The 21,600-nt window shown below is 36.1% G+C and overlaps 1 protein-coding gene across 3 annotated transcripts in view; it reads left to right on the forward strand.

Annotated features, from left to right (window-relative positions):
• The window catches only part of LOC138703294 (opsin, ultraviolet-sensitive-like), a 58,636-nt gene that overhangs the window by 15,562 nt on the left and 21,474 nt on the right, over positions 1–21,600 (forward strand). For all 3 annotated transcript variants that reach the window (XM_069831069.1, XM_069831067.1, XM_069831068.1), the window contains exons 2-3: positions 4,034–4,213; positions 10,904–11,119. In XM_069831069.1, coding sequence (XP_069687170.1) covers positions 4,125–4,213; positions 10,904–11,119 — 305 coding nt within the window. In that variant the 5' untranslated portion in view covers positions 4,034–4,124. The remainder of the gene's footprint in view (positions 1–4,033; positions 4,214–10,903; positions 11,120–21,600) is intronic.

A 21,600-nucleotide genomic window follows, 5' to 3' on the forward strand; every position in this document is an offset into this window, starting at 1 on the left:
ATTGAAATCCTCGACGTTCAAACATAAAATTTTCCTTAAGTGGCCAATAACTGTATGGTTTACCCTACGTTTTATATTGTTTATTCATAGACTCTTGCCACTCGCACAGATCACTAAGTAAATTATTCCCTTGCCTTTCAACAGAATATCACCTAATTACAATATGGTTTTTGATGGTGGAATAAATTAATGCAACTTTAAATTTGTTCACCACTGTAGAATAATGGTTAGCATGTCTGACCGTGAAACTAACGACTCCGAGTTGAAATCCTGGTTGGGACAAGTTACCTGGTGAGTTTTTTCCGAGGTTTTTCCCCTCAACCACTTGAAGCAGAATTCCTTGGTAACTTTGGGCGTTGGATCTCAGACTCATTTCACTTTCGCATTAATTTCATCTTCATCAGTAGTTTCAGATCGATAGGGAGATTCAGCAGATGTGGTGCCATGATTCTCTTACTTGTGTCATCTGTTTGGGGGAGTTACATAAGATCCCAGGGAGGCATACGGGCTTTCACAGTGGACTATGATAGACCAGAGGTCTGGTAGCTTTGTGTAGCTTCCTTGAACAGATGGTGCCATGGTGAATCACGGTATCTACAATGCTGCAATCTTCAGATAATATAGGATGCAGAAGGACGTAGTACGTGAATTGCAAACAGTTGCCATCGATCTGAGGAGGCTGCAGAATATCAACCAGGTCAATCTAACTGGAACTTATAACTTGTGTTGGGCAAAGCCAGTGACCCAGGCAATACAGGGGTTTTCTCTGGATATTCCAGTTTTCCTGTGACATCCCAATAATTCTCCATCATCATTCATTACGAGTCTAATGTAGATCCACCGCCTGTGGCGCACTCTAGATAACCTATGACGAAACAAGTGGTCTGTGCTCGGCACTAGCGACATCTATAAGCCTCTTATAGAGTTGAGGTGAATAATGAAAAGTTAAGGGTCCTACAATTGCACAGAAAGTATTGATATAAGCTAAGTGTGTGATTTGCATGGTTCACTGTCTGATTTTACATCAGATTTAAGGAAAGGTAACTTTCGGTTTGCAGATTTGGCTAAGAGTTCCTCTGGACTGCAGACTTATACATTTCATAAAGGAAGGAGAATGAAAGTCCACAAATGCCCGGTGAAAACGTCGTCGAAGAGAAGCACTCAAAACTGGATCAATAAGTTTAGAATTAATACATTTAGTGTAATCCTGAACTTTCTGTGTTAATCTGTTAAAGAGTGTAGTACTCACTGAAAAGAACTTCATGATAATTTTAGTTTCTTAAAAAGTGTGAAGTCTAGTCTTCAGAGACAACTTCAGTTTCATCATCAGCAGAGACACTACTATCATTATGCAAGGAAGATCGTCAGTATACTTCACAAGGTGAAAGTTTGTATCTGAAATCTCATCTGCAACAACTTCTAACAACGGATGATGACAAGACTGATTCGGCACACCTATATGTGCAAACTTCTTTGCCAAGAGCATCTTGTGGAAGTACATCGAAATATAGATACATAAAGGAGAATAGCAATGACAAAGGAAAGAGAAGCGAATAGAAGCATTTGAAATGTGGATATGGAGAAGGATTGAATGTGTGAAATGGACAAAGTAAGAAACGAAGTTGTGTTGGAAAGAATGCATGAAGAAAGAATGGTGCTGAAACTGATCAGAAAGAGGAAAAGGAATTGGCTGGGTCACTGGTTGAGAAGAAACTGCCTACTGAAGGATGCACTGGAAGGAATGGTGAATGGGAGAAGAGTTCGGGGCAGAAGAAGATATCAGATGATAGACGACATTAAGATATATGGATCATATTGGAGACAAAGAGGAAGGCAGAAAATAGGAAAGACTGGAGAATGCTGGGTTTGCAGTGAAAGATCTGCCCTTGGGCAGAACACTATGAATGAATGAATAGACCTTTGGATGATACTAAATGCGCCTGTAACCAACTGCTGAAGAAACAATCTTTCTCATCTTCAAGGCTTGTGAAGATGTAATAGGCTTATATGAGATCATTGGTTGATGAGGAAAGAGTATCATCTTTGGCACTCCTCAACACTGAAGAAAGTACAGTGCAAAAAATTGACTTTAATGATCTCATAGCTTGTTTTGCGCGCCTCAGTGTAATAAGAAAGGTCTTCACCTGAGAAAGGAATACTGTATGTTAGTAATTTAATTAATAATATTTATGCCCTACCATTTTGCTACACTCTTTAAGCCCTGCTTAATTTATTTATAATTTAATTAATTGATTCGTCAAGCTATTCATAGCATACACTGTGATCTTTGAAATTTGCGAGAACATTTTTACTTTTTAAAAGCATGATAGGGTGGTAGACCTTGTTTAGCCTACAAGCAGCAAAGGAGTATATCCAGTCCTGGTTTCATTGCTGTACACAATTGGTCTTGTCGAAATCTCGTTTTGGCTCGTAGGTAAGTGATTATTGCATTTTTGATGTCACTTCTATCAGCAAGTGCCTGTTACTTTCACCAAAATCCTAGAGATTTTAACTTTTAAGTAGGCTGAATTGCAGTTTTTTGTACTGGATTATTTTTCGCAGTTTAGGAAGTACCGGTACATTTTTCTTTTACTGTTGGCACTTTTCCTTTCCTTGATATAAAGGTACTTTTTTGATCTACTGATTACATGCACCAAAATCGTCAAAGTCTGTGCATGGCCAAGGTCTGTTCTTGTTATTTATGTTCTGAAGCTCATTTAAGTTTGTAGCTTCAACACTGTGTACTTAGTTTTTATTGTCTTAATTTAGAGCACAGAAATGCCGCATGCAGCAGACACATGGTCGTATGCTCTTTTTTGAAAACAATAATGGTAAAGTCATTTCCGTCACCTTTCTTCTTCATAAATGTTATAATAGTATAAATAATTTCCCTCGTTTGTCCTTTGATAACTTGTCGATAAAGTTTTGATTGTGCAGGAGCCATGTTTCTTTAAAAAATGCTCCAAACAAACCTATTGACAATCTTAAACTGAATTGAAAAATTTGAGACTGTAAGATGAATGCAGGAAAATGAAAGTCTTTGTTCATAGTTGAAACACCAGAAAGATTCTTCACGCAAATAGGAAAATACACACAAATTACCGGGCATCTCGTCTGGCATTACATTTCCCTCTTAGTAAGCTGACGACTGACTAGCTCAGCGGTCATCAGCACAGTGCACGCTCAGGCTAATGTCTCTTACTCACAGATAAAAAACTGCACCATTGTGCATCCGTGGCTGCTAGCGGCATGCTTTCTCCCTATCCCTTCTGCATAATGGTGCATATTCCGATATACTGCTTATCCATTACCCATTTGAGCGAATGCTAACGACCACTAGATTAGGTGGTCAAACTAGGCTCACTCACTCATAATATAGGAAAATTCATAGATGTTACAGGAGAAATCTTACAAAGCTGCAGTTAATGAAATCAAAACCCTAGCGAGACCAGTCCCTTGTTATGGCAGTGAAGCTTGGACTTTAAGAAAGAATGATGAAAATAGAATTATTGCTAGTGAAATAAAGTTTATGTGCCGAACAGCTAGCTATACCAAGTGGGATCACAAAAGAAATGAAAACATTCTACAATAACTCAGAATGGAATCATCAATCAGTACTGCAGTACATACACTGATACCAAGATAACTGGCACCATCATGTCAAGGGTATGACTAGAACAAGGATCCCTCGAGCATTCTTGAATTACAGACCAGCAGGAGAAAAATCACTAGGACGCCCTGTGAAGAGATGGAAGGAAAATTTTGTAGAGCAGAACAGTTCTTTTTAGGACTATTACTTGTTAGGAAGATGATTATTATGGCAGTGCCGTTGGGTAACACTGAAAAGAAGAGTATCAAAGAAAATCCTACTCAAATTCTGTCTTTGTCTGCCACTCTATTTGGAATTGTCAGATTTTTAATTTGGATGTTTACTATGAGAATTTGATATGTTAGTCACCGAGTTAACAGTGTACCTTAAATATAGAAACAAAAAGAAACTATTCTAAACAGGGGTTTTTTTGTTTTGTTTTAGGGTTGCGCCACGGTTATTGGGGTGGAATGTGCCTGCCGAGGAGTTGGTCCACATCCCCTCACATTGGCTGGCGTTTCCCGAGGTGGATCCTATGATGCACTATTCCCTTGGACTCCTCTACTGTTTCTTCTTTGTTGCTGCTTTGGTTGGAAATGGACTTGTCATTTGGATTTTCTCAACGTGAGAGCAAAATTAATAGGCCAAAAACATCAGATATAAATGTGGCATGTACAAAGAAATAGGATAACACAACACATACATATGATTGTATTACACGTGTTTTAGGCTATTACTAGTACTACAATTTGTAAAGATTTTTGGAAGACGACAAGAAGATAAATACGATTTTAGAAAACAAAACACATTATAGTTATTTCATGAGTCTGGGCATGACTACACTGAACTGAACTAAATATGATAAAATATTAAGTAGACAATTAAGGAAGACTCGAACATAATCTTTGATGTGATTCTGCAATAGCTATTTTGTGGGCAGTGAAGGAGGTGTGTGACTATCCACATGAATGTTCACTGTAGTTTTTTCAACTTTGAATCTATTATATCCTATTTTTCCGCATACCATACCGTAATTTTGTTCATTAAAAATATAAAATTACTTCTCGAACATCGAAAATAATTTTGTTGATTGGCTATTGAGAAATAGTGTTCTAGATCAATGTTAAATGAAATTTAAGTTCCGGTATTAGCAAGAAGTATTATATGAACTGTCATAGTAATATTTACTTCGCTAGTATTTGTAAACTTGTGCTACCGACTCAAACTTTCATAATATGACAAGACTAAGTAAGCAACACTCATATTTTCTTCATAGGTACTATTACAGTATATTGAAATATAGAGTCATCATAAGAAGCTAATTCCTATATTTCAAAAGAAAATACTGTTTATGTTTTGAGGTTCATTAACCGTTTCTCGCAATGATGTGTAAATCTGTGTAGTTTAAATTATAGATCTTGTGTTCTCCTAATTCAGTTATTTCGTCGGCTTAGAGTGTAAGCCTGCTAAATCCATTTTTTGTCTAAAATTAGATTTTAGTACCATTCGAAAGGGGATGTACAATTCAACTCTTAAGCGTACATAAATATGTGATGAGTAAAACAGCCAAATCCACTTTGTTCAAAGCTCGCTGCTAACTCCATAGCGACTGTCCGTGTGGATAGTGTGTTCGACCTTTTCTCGTATTCTTGTGTAGTCAAACAAGTTTTGTGTGTTTATTGCTGTTATTCAAGCTTTAAATTACTGAAATATTGCAGGGGGTGTATAATTATGATTGTTCATTTACTCTTCAGTGTCAAAGTAATTAGAAATTTAAGCCACCAGCGTAGCTCTGTTGGCTAAGGTGCCTGCCTACCAATCCAGAGTTGCGCTTGGGTGCTGATTCGATTCCCGCATGGGTTGATTACCTGGTTGGGTTTTTTCCGAGATTTTCCCAAACCATAAGGCAAATGTCAGGTAATCTATGGCGAGTCCTCGGCCTCATCTTGCCAAATATCAGCTCACTATCACCAATCTCATCGACGCTAAATAACTTCGTAGTTGATACAGCGTTGTTAAATGACCAAGTAAAAAAAAAAATTAGAAATTCAGTTAGTTTTCGAATTCAAATTTTTAATCTTCTAGGTACTGAGATTTAGGGTACGGCCACATGAGCTACATTTGTCGCAGGTTTTCTGCTACAAATGAAGCTGCCGTAATTGTCGCAAAATGGGTGGCCACACGGGCGCTACAATTACTGCTAGTTTCTGCGTTAAATGTCGCTACGTGTGGCCACATGACATGCCACACATAGCGACATTTGTAGCAACTTTCTGCGACAAATGTAGCTGGAATTATAGACCGCATTGAGTTAAATGGAAGCGGCCACACGGAGCAGTAAGTGTAGCAAGTTTGGCGCCGTCTGACATGTTAGGTCTATTCGTGACCAATAATTTCCCACCTTAAACGAATTAACATTGTTGTTAGTTACTGGGAATTTCTTATTATAAAATCCATATTTTTAAGCTTTAAATTTATATTAATATTTATTTCTGCTTTACTAATTCCCAGAGGAGATTCAGTGAGTCAAAGAATATACATGTCAAAAGACTTTTACCTACTAACTGACAATACATAAAGAATAAATATCATGCAAAAGAAAACAAAAAAATTGTAATAAAAGTATGAATGTTTATACTTTAATTTTTTAGGAATGAGATAGAAAGCGAAAATCAAATGTCATGTAAAGGACACACAGATTAAGACTTTAAAAAGAGTGAAATAACAAATCAAAGTTATTCATTTTACAGTAGAGAATTACAATAATTTAGCGCAATGTAAATTTACAAATGCGTATGGATACACGCGTAAGTTAATTTTAAATACTATTTTCTTAATCTTATTTCTGTGTTTTTGTTACTTCACCAGAAGTTACAGATTAGACATGCTCTTCCCTTTCCAATACATGAATTTCTGAAGCATCTCCAAGTAAAAAGGAGTTTTAAACATGACCCAAAACACAACTCAAAGAGGCAATTTGTTTGTAACATATTTGAGAGATGTCTTGTAAAAGAATTGTGTCTTTTTTTTTTTTACCAAATGAAGTCGCTGTGAAGGGTTTACTGGTACGCTATTGTGTAGATTTTATTATTGAAGGAAACCTTTGGTCGAAAATGGAAGAAAAAAAAATGTGTACTCTCAAAGAACGGTATTTTGAAAAGAGTCTAAGTAAACACATCTATCATAAAAGTTCTCTTTTTCTTGGTTTTGCAGAATTCTTATTGAACGTTGCGGCAATTTAAACTTGACCCTTATATCCCAAAATACAACTCAAAGTGGAAATGTCTTTATAACACAATAATATTTATAAACAATACTGATTTGTGAGGTCTGTCCTGCAAAAGAATTGTACTTTTTTTTTTTACCAAACAAATTGCTGTGAACGGCTTGCTAGAACGCTTTTGTATACATTTTATTATTGAAGAATTCTTTAGGTCGAAATTGAAAGAAGAAAAATGTATGTACTTTTCAAAGAAAGATATTTTGAAGAGAGTTAAAAAATAGGGAACTTAGCCTGGACTATACATAAGTGAAGCAATATTTATTGGCACCGTATTGTTAGTAACAAAATTTGTTATATATATTGGCATCGTATTGTTATAAATCTGTCATGATAATAATTTCCCATCTAAAAGTCAATCTCCCTCTCTACTTCACTCCCTCATAAACACAAGTTAATTCTGTTGTTATGATTACATATACATACTGAGAATTTCAACCATTAAAAAAACGGGTTTTCCTTCAAATTTGAGAATGCCTTTCTCCCATTGTAGGCCTACATCTTATCCTATAGAAAACAGAGTTTACGTCCTCTTAAACATGATAGATCACGTTTTTCAGATTACTAAATTTCGGGGGAGGGGGAAACTGAAATGTGAATCTTAGGGTATGTTACAGTTTCATGTCTCATAAAGTTTTTTTACCAACAAAAGAAAATTTTAACGCTAAAAGATAAGCGGGGTGGTACAAATTGCGATATCTTATAGCTAATTCGAGAGACAAATTTCACTGCACTCATCAATGTCACTTGTTTTATTTTTATATGCATTAAGCCTGAATAAAATGCCAAGGTGTTGTATGCCTGGCTGCAAATTCAATTACCAGAAAGGAACTTAGTGGCGATATTTACTTTCCTTCTGGTGAAGTAACAAAAAAAACAGGAGTAAGATTAAGAAAATAGTATTTAAAATTAGCTTACGCGTGTATCCATACGCATTTGTAAATTTACATTGCGCTAAATTATTGTAATTCTCTACTGTAAAATGAATAACTTTGATTTGTTATTTCACTCTTTTTAAAGTCTTAATCTGTGTGTCCTTTACATGACATTTGATTTTCGTTTTCTATCTCATTCCTAAAAAATTAAAGAATAAACATTCATTTTACACGGTTGTTTGTACTTTTATTACAATTTTTTTGTTTTCTTTTGCATGATATTTATTCTTTATTTATTGTCAGTTAGTAGATAAAAGTCTTTTGACATGTATATTCTTTGACTCACTGAGTCTCCTCTGGGAATTAGTAAAGCGGAAATAAATATTAATATAAATTTAAAGTTTAAAAAATATGGATTTCATAATAAGAAATTCCCAGTAACTAACAACAATGTTAATTCGTTTAGGCTGGAAATTTATTGGTCACGAATAGACCTCATGTCAGACGGCGCCAAACTTGCTACACTTACTGCTCCGTGTGGCCGCTTCCATTTAACTCAATGCGGTCTATAATTCCAGCTACATTTGTCGCAGAAAGTTGCTACAAATGTAGCTGCACGTGTAGCCACCCATGTCGCTACGTGTGGCCACCCAACAGCAGTAAATGTCGCAGAAAAAATGGACCTGGACCCATTCGAGTTGCGACACGACCTTGGGATGCGCCAAACTTGCTACATTTACTGCTCCGTGTGGCCGCTTCCATTTAACTCAATGCTGCCTATAATTCCAGCTACATTTGTCGCAGAAAACCTGCGACAAATGTAGCTCGTGTGGCCGTACCCTAATGGGCGGCAGGGTAGCTCAGTTGGTAGAGCAGCTGACTATGGACTGGAAGGTCCGGGGTTCGATCCCAGGTGGCGACAGGATTTTTTCTCGTTGCCAAACTTTCAGAACGGCCCCGAGGTTCACTCAGCCTCCTAAAAAATTGAGTACCGAGTCTTTCCCAGTAGTAAAAGGTGGTCTGAGTGTGGTGCCGACCACACCACCTCATTCTAGTGCCGAGGTCATGGAAAGCATGGGGCTCTACCTCCATGTCCCCCAAGTGCCTTCATGGCATGTTACAGGGATACCTTTACCTTTACTGAGATTAATAGTTTTTTTTCGGTGCATATCAGTACTTAGCAAGTATTTTGCATGATGTTTGCTGCTACATATTTTATTATTAGTTTTATTAGTTTATTTGATTCAAGTTTTCTGCGACTCGAAAATGGGGTTTCTATTGTTCTAGATATCTTCAAACAGTTGTAACCATCTTCGGCAAGGGAACGTCGTTATAGAACAAAAGTTCTTTTAAGTTGAACATACCCAAATGGAAGCAGACTGCATCCATTCCACCAGTTGGACGGGCTCTTAAAAACAAAAACAATAGCGTATCAGCAGATTACATAGAAATCTGCAGATCAGCCAGAAAAAAGCCCCATCCATATGACGTGACATAGACTGCTGAAATCATGAATTCTTTAAAAAATTCGATGAGGTTAAATTTTATAAGTGCATTCGCCTAGAGTCGATTGTAAGGTTACTGACGTAACAGCTCCTCAATCAATCAATCAATCAATCAATCAATCAATCAATCAATCAATCAATCAATCAATCAATCAATCAAACTCCTATATCTCCTCATGAGGAGCATAGGGCATTCACAAAGTGTCTCCATCGGACTCTATTTGTAGCCAACTTCTTCACTTCGCTCCATGTTTTCCCCTCCCTAGCAATTTCCTCCAAAACTGTTCTCTTCCATGTATTTTTTGGCCTTCCTCTTGTTCTACTACCCTGGGGGTTTCAATCCAAAGCCATTCTTTCTACTGCTCCATCTTCTTTCCTGATTGTGTGCCCTATCCAATTCCACTTTCGTCTTTTGATTTCTATTGTGGCTTCTTTCTGATTTGTTATCTTCCATAGTTCTGAGTTTGTGGTTATATCTGGCCATCTAATTTTTAAAATTCTTCGTAAACATCTATTAACAAATGTTTGCAGTAACAGCTCTTCACTGCACTCCAAATGGTGACATATTATTCAAGTTGAGTTTCCCAGATGATTGGAAAATAATACTGCAAAGAAAATCGACATCTGTGGTTCCCTTGCTCTTTACAAAATCTGCACCAAAACAGAAAGGAGATCATTGCAAGAAAGTTTGAAGACTTGCAATATTTAAAAAATACTTTACCAGAAGATTACCTCCAGTAGGCTATTATGACCAATTACCTCATGATTAAACTAAATGGAGACTGAAAAGAATGTCGAGTTAACGAATTATATAACTTACCTATTATTCAGTAGAAAATGTTTTTGAGTTTGACTTTCTTACTTTTATGTAATTAATATTTTTCATTGTGAAGATTTTTAGAATTAGAATAGGAAAGAAGAAAATGTTCAGTTAATTCTTAAGAAAGAGTGTTTTATAAGAATGAAAGAGAATGTTTACTTCCCATTTAATTTCCTTTCAATTTTGTTAACTGTCTGGAATAGAAGCTTTTTTTAAAGAAAGACTGAAAGAATGTCAAAGATAAGTTAAATGTATGTAAATTATTTATTTTTACATCTGATTATATGTTAAATCATTCGTTTGAAATAATAGAAAGACTTCGGTAAATAAAAAACAGTTTTCATTAATTTGCTAAATTTTCTTGAAAACCCTGCTAACTTCATACTTAAAAAAATTTCTAGCTGCAAAAACCTGCTAAATTATAAAAACGAATATAAATAAAAATACATTATATTGTAACATTTCCTTTTTTATCTATTAAAAGATGTACTGGTACCAGCTGTATTTTGGATTTTGTCCTAAAGTTTTAGTAATTTCATTTTGTTGAGGTTTTGACAGATAAGCAGAGTACAATAGGTTTTGGATTGCATCAGACGGCCCCATTCAATCCAAAACCTAAAGTTTTAGGGTTCATTTTTAATCAGTTTTTTGTTTTCCCTAAAATTACCTTTTTGTTAGTTAGCAGGTTTACACTCCAAGTCGACGATTTATTCGATTAATACTGTAGGTACTAATATTTCTAGTATGTAGAGCTTCAAGTGTGTATTTTTTCTCGTATTTTTAGTGTTTAATACAAACATTTTCTCTTTCCAATAAGAATATTTTTCTGTGCAGATCAAAGACTCTTCAAACGCCATCGAATATGTTTGTAGTGAATTTGGCAATATTGGACTTCCTTATGATGACCAAGACGCCTATTTTCATCTACAATTCATTCAATAAGGGCTTCGCTGCAGGACAGTTGGCATGCCAAATCTTCGCCTTCGTTGGTTCCTGTTCTGGTATTGGTGCCGCCATCACTAATGCCTGCATTGCGTATGACAGATACACGTAAGTCATGTTGCTTCATATAGTTTTAAATAAAATTTGGCACTATTTTGCTTTGTGATTTGTATCCTATATCACTTTCTATGGTACTGAAAAGGTAATATAAGTACCCACCAGCAGAATTGGCAAGGTAATTTGCTCATCACTTACGCCTATTTTACGTAAATTACGCGTAATTTGCTAGTAATTTACTTGATGTAGAAAATCATTTTTACAGACACATAAATAACTACTAATTTTCTTTCGTGTATTGATAATATAAAATATTTTAATTGTCTATATTACAGTAGAATCCCTCTTATCCAGCACTAAAGGGACCAGGCTAGTTCCAGATACGAGATTTTGCCGGATAATTGAATAAATACCGGTATAGACAAAAAAAGTTCGTATTTCATGGTGCCAAAATAAATGTTGAAACTGCAGCCATATGAAGCTTATTTCTCTATCACGTGCTCATAACTGAATAAACATAAAAACTGTGTGGATTTTCCTTATTAAAACACATCACACAACACAAATATTCACTGAAAACGAAAGTTCGTGCTAACTTCCAAATATGGCAACATTGACGGCCCGAACATAATTCAATAAACATAAAAACTGTGGATTTTCTTTATTAAAACACATCACACAACACAGATAATACACTAATTTTAGGTTCGAATATTCACTGAAAATGAAAATTCGTGCGAACTTCCTAATGTGGCATAACTGACGACCTAGACTGTGGCAAAATGACAGACTTAATTTTTTTCCAGTCAAAAGTGCCGTTGTTTTGGTATTGCCAGTTATTTGGGTGCCGTTTACGAGGAATTTTACTGCATATTTTAATTAAATGTCGTTGCTTACGAGATTATACAAGCTGGTGCATAGCGCTTGAAATATGGGTCTGAAGTGGTTCCCTCGTAATGCCAATTCCGCCGCTCAGAGCGCTGTTCTATCCTAAATATTCATAGCAGAACACTTAAATGACGTTGACATTTGGGACATTTAAAGGACTCACCATTGCTTATTAAATGCTTCGACAATATTTTATGGATAATAGACGTAATTTCCAAACTTCTATGTCTCAATTACGAGGCGCATCCAGAAAGTAAGTTTCCCGATTTTTCCCCTTGAAAGTAAACGTAATTAGCCGTGTCAATTGTGCATGCGTAATAGATCTATGACGTATCAATTGTATGCCAGCTGGACAGGTCCCGCCTGGTGCCAGTAGCGTGGCAGCAGTGGTCCGAAATGGAAGCTCTTATTCCTTCTCCCGCCACCTGCGAGGTTTGGTCGGTGATAAAGTTCTTTAATGCACAAAGCATTGCGCCAATTGAAATTCATTGGCAGCTCTGTCAGATCTATGGGCCAAACATCATGAGTAAGCAGATGGTGCATTGCTGGTGTAGGCAGTTTTCCGAAGGTCGTCAAAGTGTCCATGATGAAGAGCGCAGTGGGCGACCGTCCCTCATCAATGATGATCGTGTTGAGCTGGTGTGGCAGTGCATCATGAAGAACCGTCGCTTCACGATTACGGAGCTGAGCAGCCATTTTCCGCAGATATTGCGATCCTTGTTGCATGAGATTGTCACTAAGCACCTGCTGTTAAAAAAAGTATGTGCCAGGTGGGTGCCGAAAAACCTGACACCCGAACACAAAATGTAACGTTTAGGAGCAGCACTGACATTTCTGCAACGGTATCACGATGACGGCGACGAGTTCCTCGACAGGATCGTCACGGGCGATGAGACTTGAATTTCGCACTTCACCCCGGAAACCAAGCAGCAGTCAATGCATTGGCGGCATAGTGGATCTCCGGTCAGGACGAAATTCAAACAGACGCTGTCGGTACGGAAAGTGATGTGCACGGTGTTCTGGGACAGGAAGGGCATTCTGCTCATTGACTTCCTTCCAAGAGGTGAAACAGTGAACGCTGACCGTTACTGTGAAACACTGCGAAAATTGCGACGTGTCATTCAAAACAAGAGGCGTGGAATGCTTACTGCAGGTGTTATGCTCCTCCATGACAATGCTCGTCCACATACTGCTCGGCGCACAGCAGCTGTTTTGACGGAATTTGGCTGGGAGTTGTTTGATCATCCACCCTACAGTCCTGATCTTGCTTCCAGCGATGTTCACGTTTTCTTGCACCTCAAGAAATTCCTGTCCTCCGGTGAGCGTTTTGGCAACAACGAAGAGCTGAAGACGTCTGTCACACGCTGGTTCCATTCACAGGCAGCAGAGTTCTATGACAGAGGGATACAAAAGTTGATCCCACGATACGACAAGTGTCTCAATTCTGATGGTGGCTATGTTGAAAAATAGCTGAAACATTGCTGTACCTGTTGCCAATAAATGTTTTGCTGAAAGTGTGTGTTCTTTTTAAAAAAAACAGGGAAACTTACTTTCTGGATGCGCCTCGTATATTACAATAAAAGGCTGTCATTCTTGATATTAAAAGATATTACATATTATAAACTATGGTACTACCTTGCTGTTGTTCAATTCATATACCGTACCTTTTCGGAAATAATGAAAGAAACTTAATATATTTTACATGAACACATTCACGTATTCATTTATTATTATTAATATTATTATTATTATTATTATTATTATTATTATTATTATTATTATTATTATTATTATTATTATTCCAATGAATTAAGGTACTGTATTATCTTCCATTTCCCTGACTTCATAATTTAATCATTTGTAAGTAGGCCTAACTTATCCCTTTCTTTTTTAAAAATAAATTGACGTTGAAGTGTTATGATTTTTACTAAAGCAAACAGCAGTCACAATACATCATTAGTATAAATGTGCGATTTTTCTTGCACAACTTGCAGCGGTGAAATAAATATCTAATAGGCCTGCTGATTAACCTATTACTTACAAATGGCTTTTAAGGAACCTGCAGGTTCATTGCCACCCTCACATAAGCCCACCACCATCGGTCCCTGTCCTGTGCAAGATTAATCCAGTAGTGGGTAGTAATAGCAAATGCTGTGATATTTTAGTGTGTGTAAACAGTTTTTAAATTAGGAGTTAGAATTAAATTAATTAGGAAGTTAGACTGCAATATATATGATTAGAAATGGTTTTCGAATTTGACCATTTCCCAAAACATAAACAAATATCTCAGGAATCTCAGGGACAATATTTTTTAGAATTTTCCGCCCATAGGCACATACGCATCTGCTCTCCCCGATCCCCATTTCATTTTTAGTAATGTCTGAATCTCGCTCCCCTGAGCTGTTTTCTGTCGTCACTCATGACATGTCAATTTAATGAAAACATAAAGTAAAATTTTCGGTACACCATGCAGTGATAATTGTACTTTATCACAACGAATAATTGTAGTAATTATTTATTTATTTATTTATTTATTACTCGTAATGTCGTAATAATATTTGATTTGGCTTGGAGGATGAGGGGAGTATGTTACACTAAACACGACATGCTCAACATTAAAATCGCATTGCTGCATATGTTGTATCCTAAATAATGCAAATCGTCGCCCTTGGTGGCGCAGTTGGTATAGCACTGGCCTTCTACGCCTGAGGTTGTGGGTTCGATCCTGGTCGAGGTCGATGGCATTTAAGTGTGTTTAAATGCGACAGGCTCATGTCAGTAGATTTACTGGCATGTAAAAGAACTCCTGTGGGACAAAAATTCCGGCACACCGGCAAAGCTGATATAACCTCTGCAGTTGCGAGCGTCGTTAAATAAACCATAATTAATTAATTAAATAATGCAAATCGTATATGTGTCAATATTCAGCAGTAATAATTAACCATTGTCGTGGAATATTTCGCCACTATAAATGATGATGGTAAATCATACTCTTTTCCTCGAATAACGCTAATGATTGCCTTAAGGCAAGACAAGCTAAGAACTATATTAATTTGATTTTGATGATGATGATGATAATAATAATAATAATAATAATAATAATAATAATAATAATAATAATAATAATAATAATAATAATGTCTGAAAGTAGCAGAAACCAGTAGTTTACTTTCAGCAATTATAACAAATCAGAGGGAACGAAACTGAAGGAAAAACACGGAATTGAAAACAATCAACTTGCCAAAGTAAATGAACCATATGAAAAATGTAGTTTGGAAGCAACATTTTTAATTCAACAAATTCAGACTTTCGGGAAACAAAATTGTAAATTTCATTAAATGACGCTGAAAATCTGCATACTGATATTTAACAAGTCATCAATAAATCTCAAATAAGAGTGTAATATGCTTGGCATATTTATAATTTTCGTACTCGATCAGTAATGCACAATTAATCAAACTATTTTCACGATACACAATGCTTAGTAATGGAACTAACTATTAATCATTTCTTAGCACAGTGAGGCAAACCTAGCGGCAGAAATTGTCATGACTCTCAGAGACCTACTCTCGATCGTGCTATGCGCCAGCTTGTATAATCTCGTAAGCAACGTTAAACGTACGGCACAAATATTTTTAATATGAATTAATGATTTTCTCGAGATTACTTAGACGGCCACGTATTTATTATTATTATTATTATTATTATTATTATTATTATTATTATTATTATTATTATTATTATTATTATTTATAAAATGAGGAGTAGACTTTCAAAAAGCAGTTTGTTCACAATTAACAAAACTGCTTCAATATAATTTTGTTATGTAAGCCTCAATATTATTCATTATGATTTTCACGTCAAAACACAATACCAGTAATTTTTGCTATTACATAGGTGTAAAGAAAACACCTTTTAGAATTTAAGCCTTTAATAAGCAGAAAACCAATTCAGGTTGCTACAACAAACAAATACGTTACTATGACACCTAGTAATTCATTTTTACTACATTCTTCCCCTCTTTGATGTTACTTGCTAACATAGTCATCCAGGTACAAGATACAAGACAAGCAACTCAGTGCGACCAAGTGTTGACCCGTATCGAATGAGGATAATAATTTTATGTATGGTATTCTCTATCCAGGATTCTATCCCCCGCTCATCAGAAATCTTAATTCGCACCCTGGATGTACCCCTGTCCGAATGGATGTAAGAGGGCATACCAAATATGGAAAAAACTTCTTGTAAACATTTAATTACTGTCGAAGACTTCATATCTGAGCAAGGAAATGCGAAGAGATACCTAGAATATTCATCCACAACTGTCAGAATGTACTGATTTCTAGTTTTGAAACGATTGGTCCCTTGAAGTCTATATTTAATCGCTCAAAGGGTAAGATTGCTTTTATTAATTTTCCATTGTGTCTGAAAAATCTAGGTTTAAGTTCTGCACATACTGTACATTACGATGCAGTTACTTTCTTAATATTGTAACGTTTATTCTGCTTTAACCACCACACCTGTCATAACATGACTTTTATTCTTAACAATCACCCTACAACAATGGATATTCCACTCAACACAGCAACACAATAGTCGTTATTGCACTCCGCACGACGACAATGACAATACACGTGTATTATTGAGAAGAACAATAATGTATTCCTAATTTCAAATAATGTTCATAAAGCACTATATGCAGAACAAAACTGTCAATTCTCAGGTTACAGTTCGTTCGCCTTGGCTAGTTCTTCTAGCTCACTCACTCAAGTTCACTGTACGTCGAACCCAAGCCTTCCAGATACAGTTCATTACACATCAAACCCAAGCCTTCCAGATGCGGTTCCCTGCACTTCGAACCCAAGAATCCGGATACATCGCACTCGCCTGGATACTGCCACAGTTACGGACTCATTCAAGTTGACTGCATGTCGAACTCAGATCCTCTGGATACGTCGCCACTGTCCAAGACAAGACTTGAAGGCTGACTGCAGACTAACTAACTCACTGCCGAAGACTGCTCGTGCTTTTATTACTAACCACATGTTCTTGGACCTTCGATTCGCGTGACTTACGGAAACGTCGAGAAGATTACGCTTCTAGAGGCTTCTCCTGCTCTCTCCGCTCTGCGCTGTCCCATAGTTTTCTTTCCCCTCACTCCGTGCTGCGCTACAGCGCCTACCGAAGCTCGAGTTCAGTTTCTCCGCATCTTCCTTCTCGCTGGATGCGCGCGCATGCTCCCGAGGCAACCAGAATGTTCCAAATGGCGCCACAGTATCATTGAGCTAGTACGGTAAGTTTTTACTTCTTATCCAGTGATAAAGATGAGTTATGTCGGGATGGCAGAGTGCTTGATGTAATGTTCTTAGTTTGTCTCCAGGCATTTCTATAGCAGAACATATACGGGAGAATCCACCAGCAACTGCATTTTCTCGTTCAGGCCAGTAAACTATATCATTTTATAGCACAACAATTAAGTTGCCATCTCTTAATCTTCTCATTCTTTATCTTGTTCTTTGTATTATTATTATTAAACATGAATATAACTGATTTCTGGTCCGTTATCAGCTTAAAATAACGACCTATGAGGTAGTGTCTCCATTTACACAAGGCCTAAACAATAGCATTGGCTTCTTTTTCGACAGCAGAGTGCCTCTGTTCAGTTTTAGAAAGAGTTCTAGAGAAGAAAGCCACCGGTCTTTCTGATTGTAACAAAGTCATTCCAATAGCAAAATCAGAGGCATCCGTTTCGACTGTAAATGGGAAGTCTTCGTCAATTGAAGTTACAGTTGAATCTGCAACTTCTTTTTGACTTTTAAAAACAAGTGCAGCATCCTGAGTCACAGGAAAAGTCTTACATTGAATATGAGGTCGTACCTTCTCTGAAAATTTGGGTATCCACTCTGAATAATCTGAAGACATTCCCACTGCACGTCATAAAGTGCGACTGTCACCAGGTTGAGGTAAATTTAACAGAGGGTTAAGTCGTTCAGCATCTGGCTTGATAGTTTCAGTCTCGATTGTATAGCCTACACTTGTTTTTTTGAAAGATGGGACATGACAGTTAAGCGGCCGAACTTGAAACTACAGTGCTATGTTGCCAATATAGACTACTACACTGCCAGCTGATGGAAGCCAGCAATTGAAGTTAAGATGGCAGACGTTAAAACATTCATTGACAATTGACGCCAAGGTAAGAAAACAATACAAAAATCGACAGAGAATCAAAGACGAAACGTACCAATGCTAACATTGTGTGCACAATAAATGTCGTCAAGAGAGCTATTAAGCACTCGCCACATGGGAACGGTAAGTTTGGCAATTCAATCGTTGTTACCATAGCAGCAGATCTACCACGCTGTGTGACATTCAGTTGTTTTTCCGATCGCAACGCTCCTGTCATGTCCCATCTTTAAAGAAAAAACGGGTATAATAAATTGATACGTCTAGTAGAGAAGACATTTATTCTCATTTAGTGTGAGTTGAAATTTCTTTGCTGCTTTGAGAAAACATTGTAAATTAATATTATATTCTTCCTGAGTATGTCCACATATTGTTACATCGTCTAAGTACGAAAATGTGTCCTTTAGATTTTCTGATTCAATAATAGCGTCAATAGCTCTTTGGAAACATTCAAATTCAAATTCAAATTTATTTACAATTTACATACGAATTGAATGCATATGAATAGATACCCGAAATGAGCATATGCTAGTGCTCGGGTACAGTCCAGTAGTCTACATAAATTTTACAGGGTTCAAATAATAATGCTGATGATATAAATAACAGTAGCAATAATAATAATAATAATAATAATAATAATAATAATAATAATAATAATAATAATAATAATAATAATAATAATAATAATAGAATAATCGCGACAGAAATGATACAAAGATTGTAATACAAAATAATTCATTAATAATAATAATAATAATAATAATAATAATAATAATAATAATAATAATAATAATAATAATAATAATAATAATAACAACAAAAATATTTACAATAATAAAATAAATACTAAGACGGATAAAATAAAATATAAAACCACTAGCGAGAGTTAACACAACTTAAATAAACATATAATAACCGGAAAAAATTACGAACTCGAAAAACAACAGAAAAGTTCGTTGTATCACAGACGACAGCAACCGCCATATTGACATTGTGTTGTGCATTAATGGTAGTAGGGGGGAGCTGAAAGTCTACGTAACTGCCGTTCTCTTCGAATCTTCTCGTACGATCATGGGAAGTTAATGCTGCAAAAACAAAATGTCTATGAGTCAAACTGTTCATTATTACCAGGATAAATACAAATAATACTGAAATATATTAATCACGTTTCAGTTATAGATCTCCCCTTTTGTGCAAGAGGTATCATATCAATATATTTTATGAATGGCGGGGAAAATATAAATTTCAAGAACTTTCTAGTGACAAGATATAGAGACAAGTACAAACAAGTGTATCTGTGGCGATGCTAAGGAATCATTTATTGGAGATATACACTGTTATTAATTAAAAAAATGATCTAATTTATATTTATTACAATGTTTTATCTCATAAGTTACATGCATCAGATAAATACAATAAAAATTAGTGCCATATAATGCTAGTAACACTTAAAAAAATTATAATAAAATTTTTCAAATATCATACAAACATTTTCACTTTATTTTTAAACTTAAGAATGTGTAAATTGCTTAGGTCTGGATTATTTTTCAATACTGAATTGTATAGTCTTGGTCCATAATTCCTACTCTGTCTTAATCCAGCTGTAGTGTGGCATTTAGGTTCTGCCAAAAGAGTTGGGACATTTCTTCTGGTGTTATGTATATGTTTTTCAGTTATAAAATTCATTCGATTTTTGTGAAAATAAGTTAGTAATGTATTTTTATATATTTGCTCAATTTTTAGTACTTGGAATTCAGAATAAATAAATTGTGTCGGATAATCAAGTGGTTTATGCAGACAAATTTTGATGATACGTTTTTGTAGTAATATTAATGGAGTTAAGATAGTCTTTATGATACCCCATTTGTTACACCAAAAGTAATTTAACAAAACTGATATAATCGACCACGTGCCTCGAAAGCTGTATATGGTTTATCTTTCGACATAATAGGTATCTGGTGATAAGCACTACGCAGATCTATAATGCTGAATATTTCATATTTACTCACTTTCCTTACAATGTCTTCTATTCAAGGTACGAGATATGCATCCAAAAGAGTGAATCTATTAATCGTCTGAGAGTAATCAATTACCATTCGTCTTTTATGATTATCACTGGAAGTGATTAAGACCTGTGCTCGCCATGGAGATCGACTTTCTTCTATGATTCCCTCTGATAATAATTTTTCAACTTCTCGTTTTATGAACTCATTGTCCTCATTTGAATGTCGTCGAGATTTTATGGCAATAGGAGCGCAATCAGAAGTAAGTGTGTTAAAAAGTGATGCTGGAGGGACAAGAGCAGTAACTAAACTGCATACTGGAAGAGGATCTTCAAATCCACCAAACGAAATATTGAGACTAATGTGCTGTCTTAAAATGTCATGTCTAATAATTACACCAGCACATATGTCTCTTAAAATTAGCAGTCTAGTAGGATTATATGTGTGATCCTTTAATTGTAGTGTTACCGGTACTATACACATTTCTTTCACGAGATTGGAGAGATGTAGAAGCCATAGACATATGACCTTGAGCTGGTAAAGTCTTGAACTTAAGAGTAGATACAAATTCAAGACTAATGAAATTTCGTGAACTTTCTGTATTCACTCATGCATCAGTCTCAGAGCCATTAACTTTAATTTGTATAACATCTTTAGAAAGACAGGATGGTGAAGCAGCTAAGAGGGACAGTGAAGTTTGATCTTGAGAATGTTTGAAAAATTTTGACTTACAAACATTAGCAAAATACCTCCTTTTGGCACATTTTTTACAGATGGCATTTCTAGCCGGACATTGAGTACGAGAGTGCTTTTTGCGACCACAAAAATAGCACTGCATTTTCGTAGCTGCAGAAGTAGGTCCATCTCCATAAGTGGAAAGCAACATTAGGGGATAATTTCAGTAGGCCTATACAGATTCCTCAGTGACAATTATATCTTAAAATACTATAAAGAGCAGATTTGTCTGTGTTTGTCGAATGCACATCATCATGCTTACGAAAAGGCACTTTTCAGTGCCAATAATTTATTTTGTGTGCACAAGGTTGCAATTTTGAATAAGAGGGAAAGGAAGAAATTCATGTTCTGAATTTTTCTATATGCATAAATAAAGGTCAATATTCTTCATGCAATTTAAGGTTGTAATTTATGTTTCTTTGTTTCACTGTCAGGCTAGGTTAGTGTATTGGAAGTCACTCTCAAGGATAACACCTACCGCAAAGCATTCTGCTAAACATAAAGCTCGAGAAGAGCCGGGCCGCTGAAGAGAGCTCGGCTCGGCTCGGCTCGAGCTTTTGCTTAGGCAGGAAGGAGAGCTGGGAGCCAAGGCAAGAGCCTTGTTTTCTCATGTCTAGTCGTAATGTGCATGTTTCTGCTCCATACAATGCCACCCTCCACACAAGGCACTTTACTAGTCTCTTCCTTAGTTCTTTTTCCAGAGGTCTGCAGAAGATGCTCCTT

This window comes from Periplaneta americana, chromosome 7, assembly GCF_040183065.1.
Source record: "Periplaneta americana isolate PAMFEO1 chromosome 7, P.americana_PAMFEO1_priV1, whole genome shotgun sequence".
NCBI lineage: Eukaryota > Metazoa > Arthropoda > Insecta > Blattodea > Blattidae > Periplaneta > Periplaneta americana.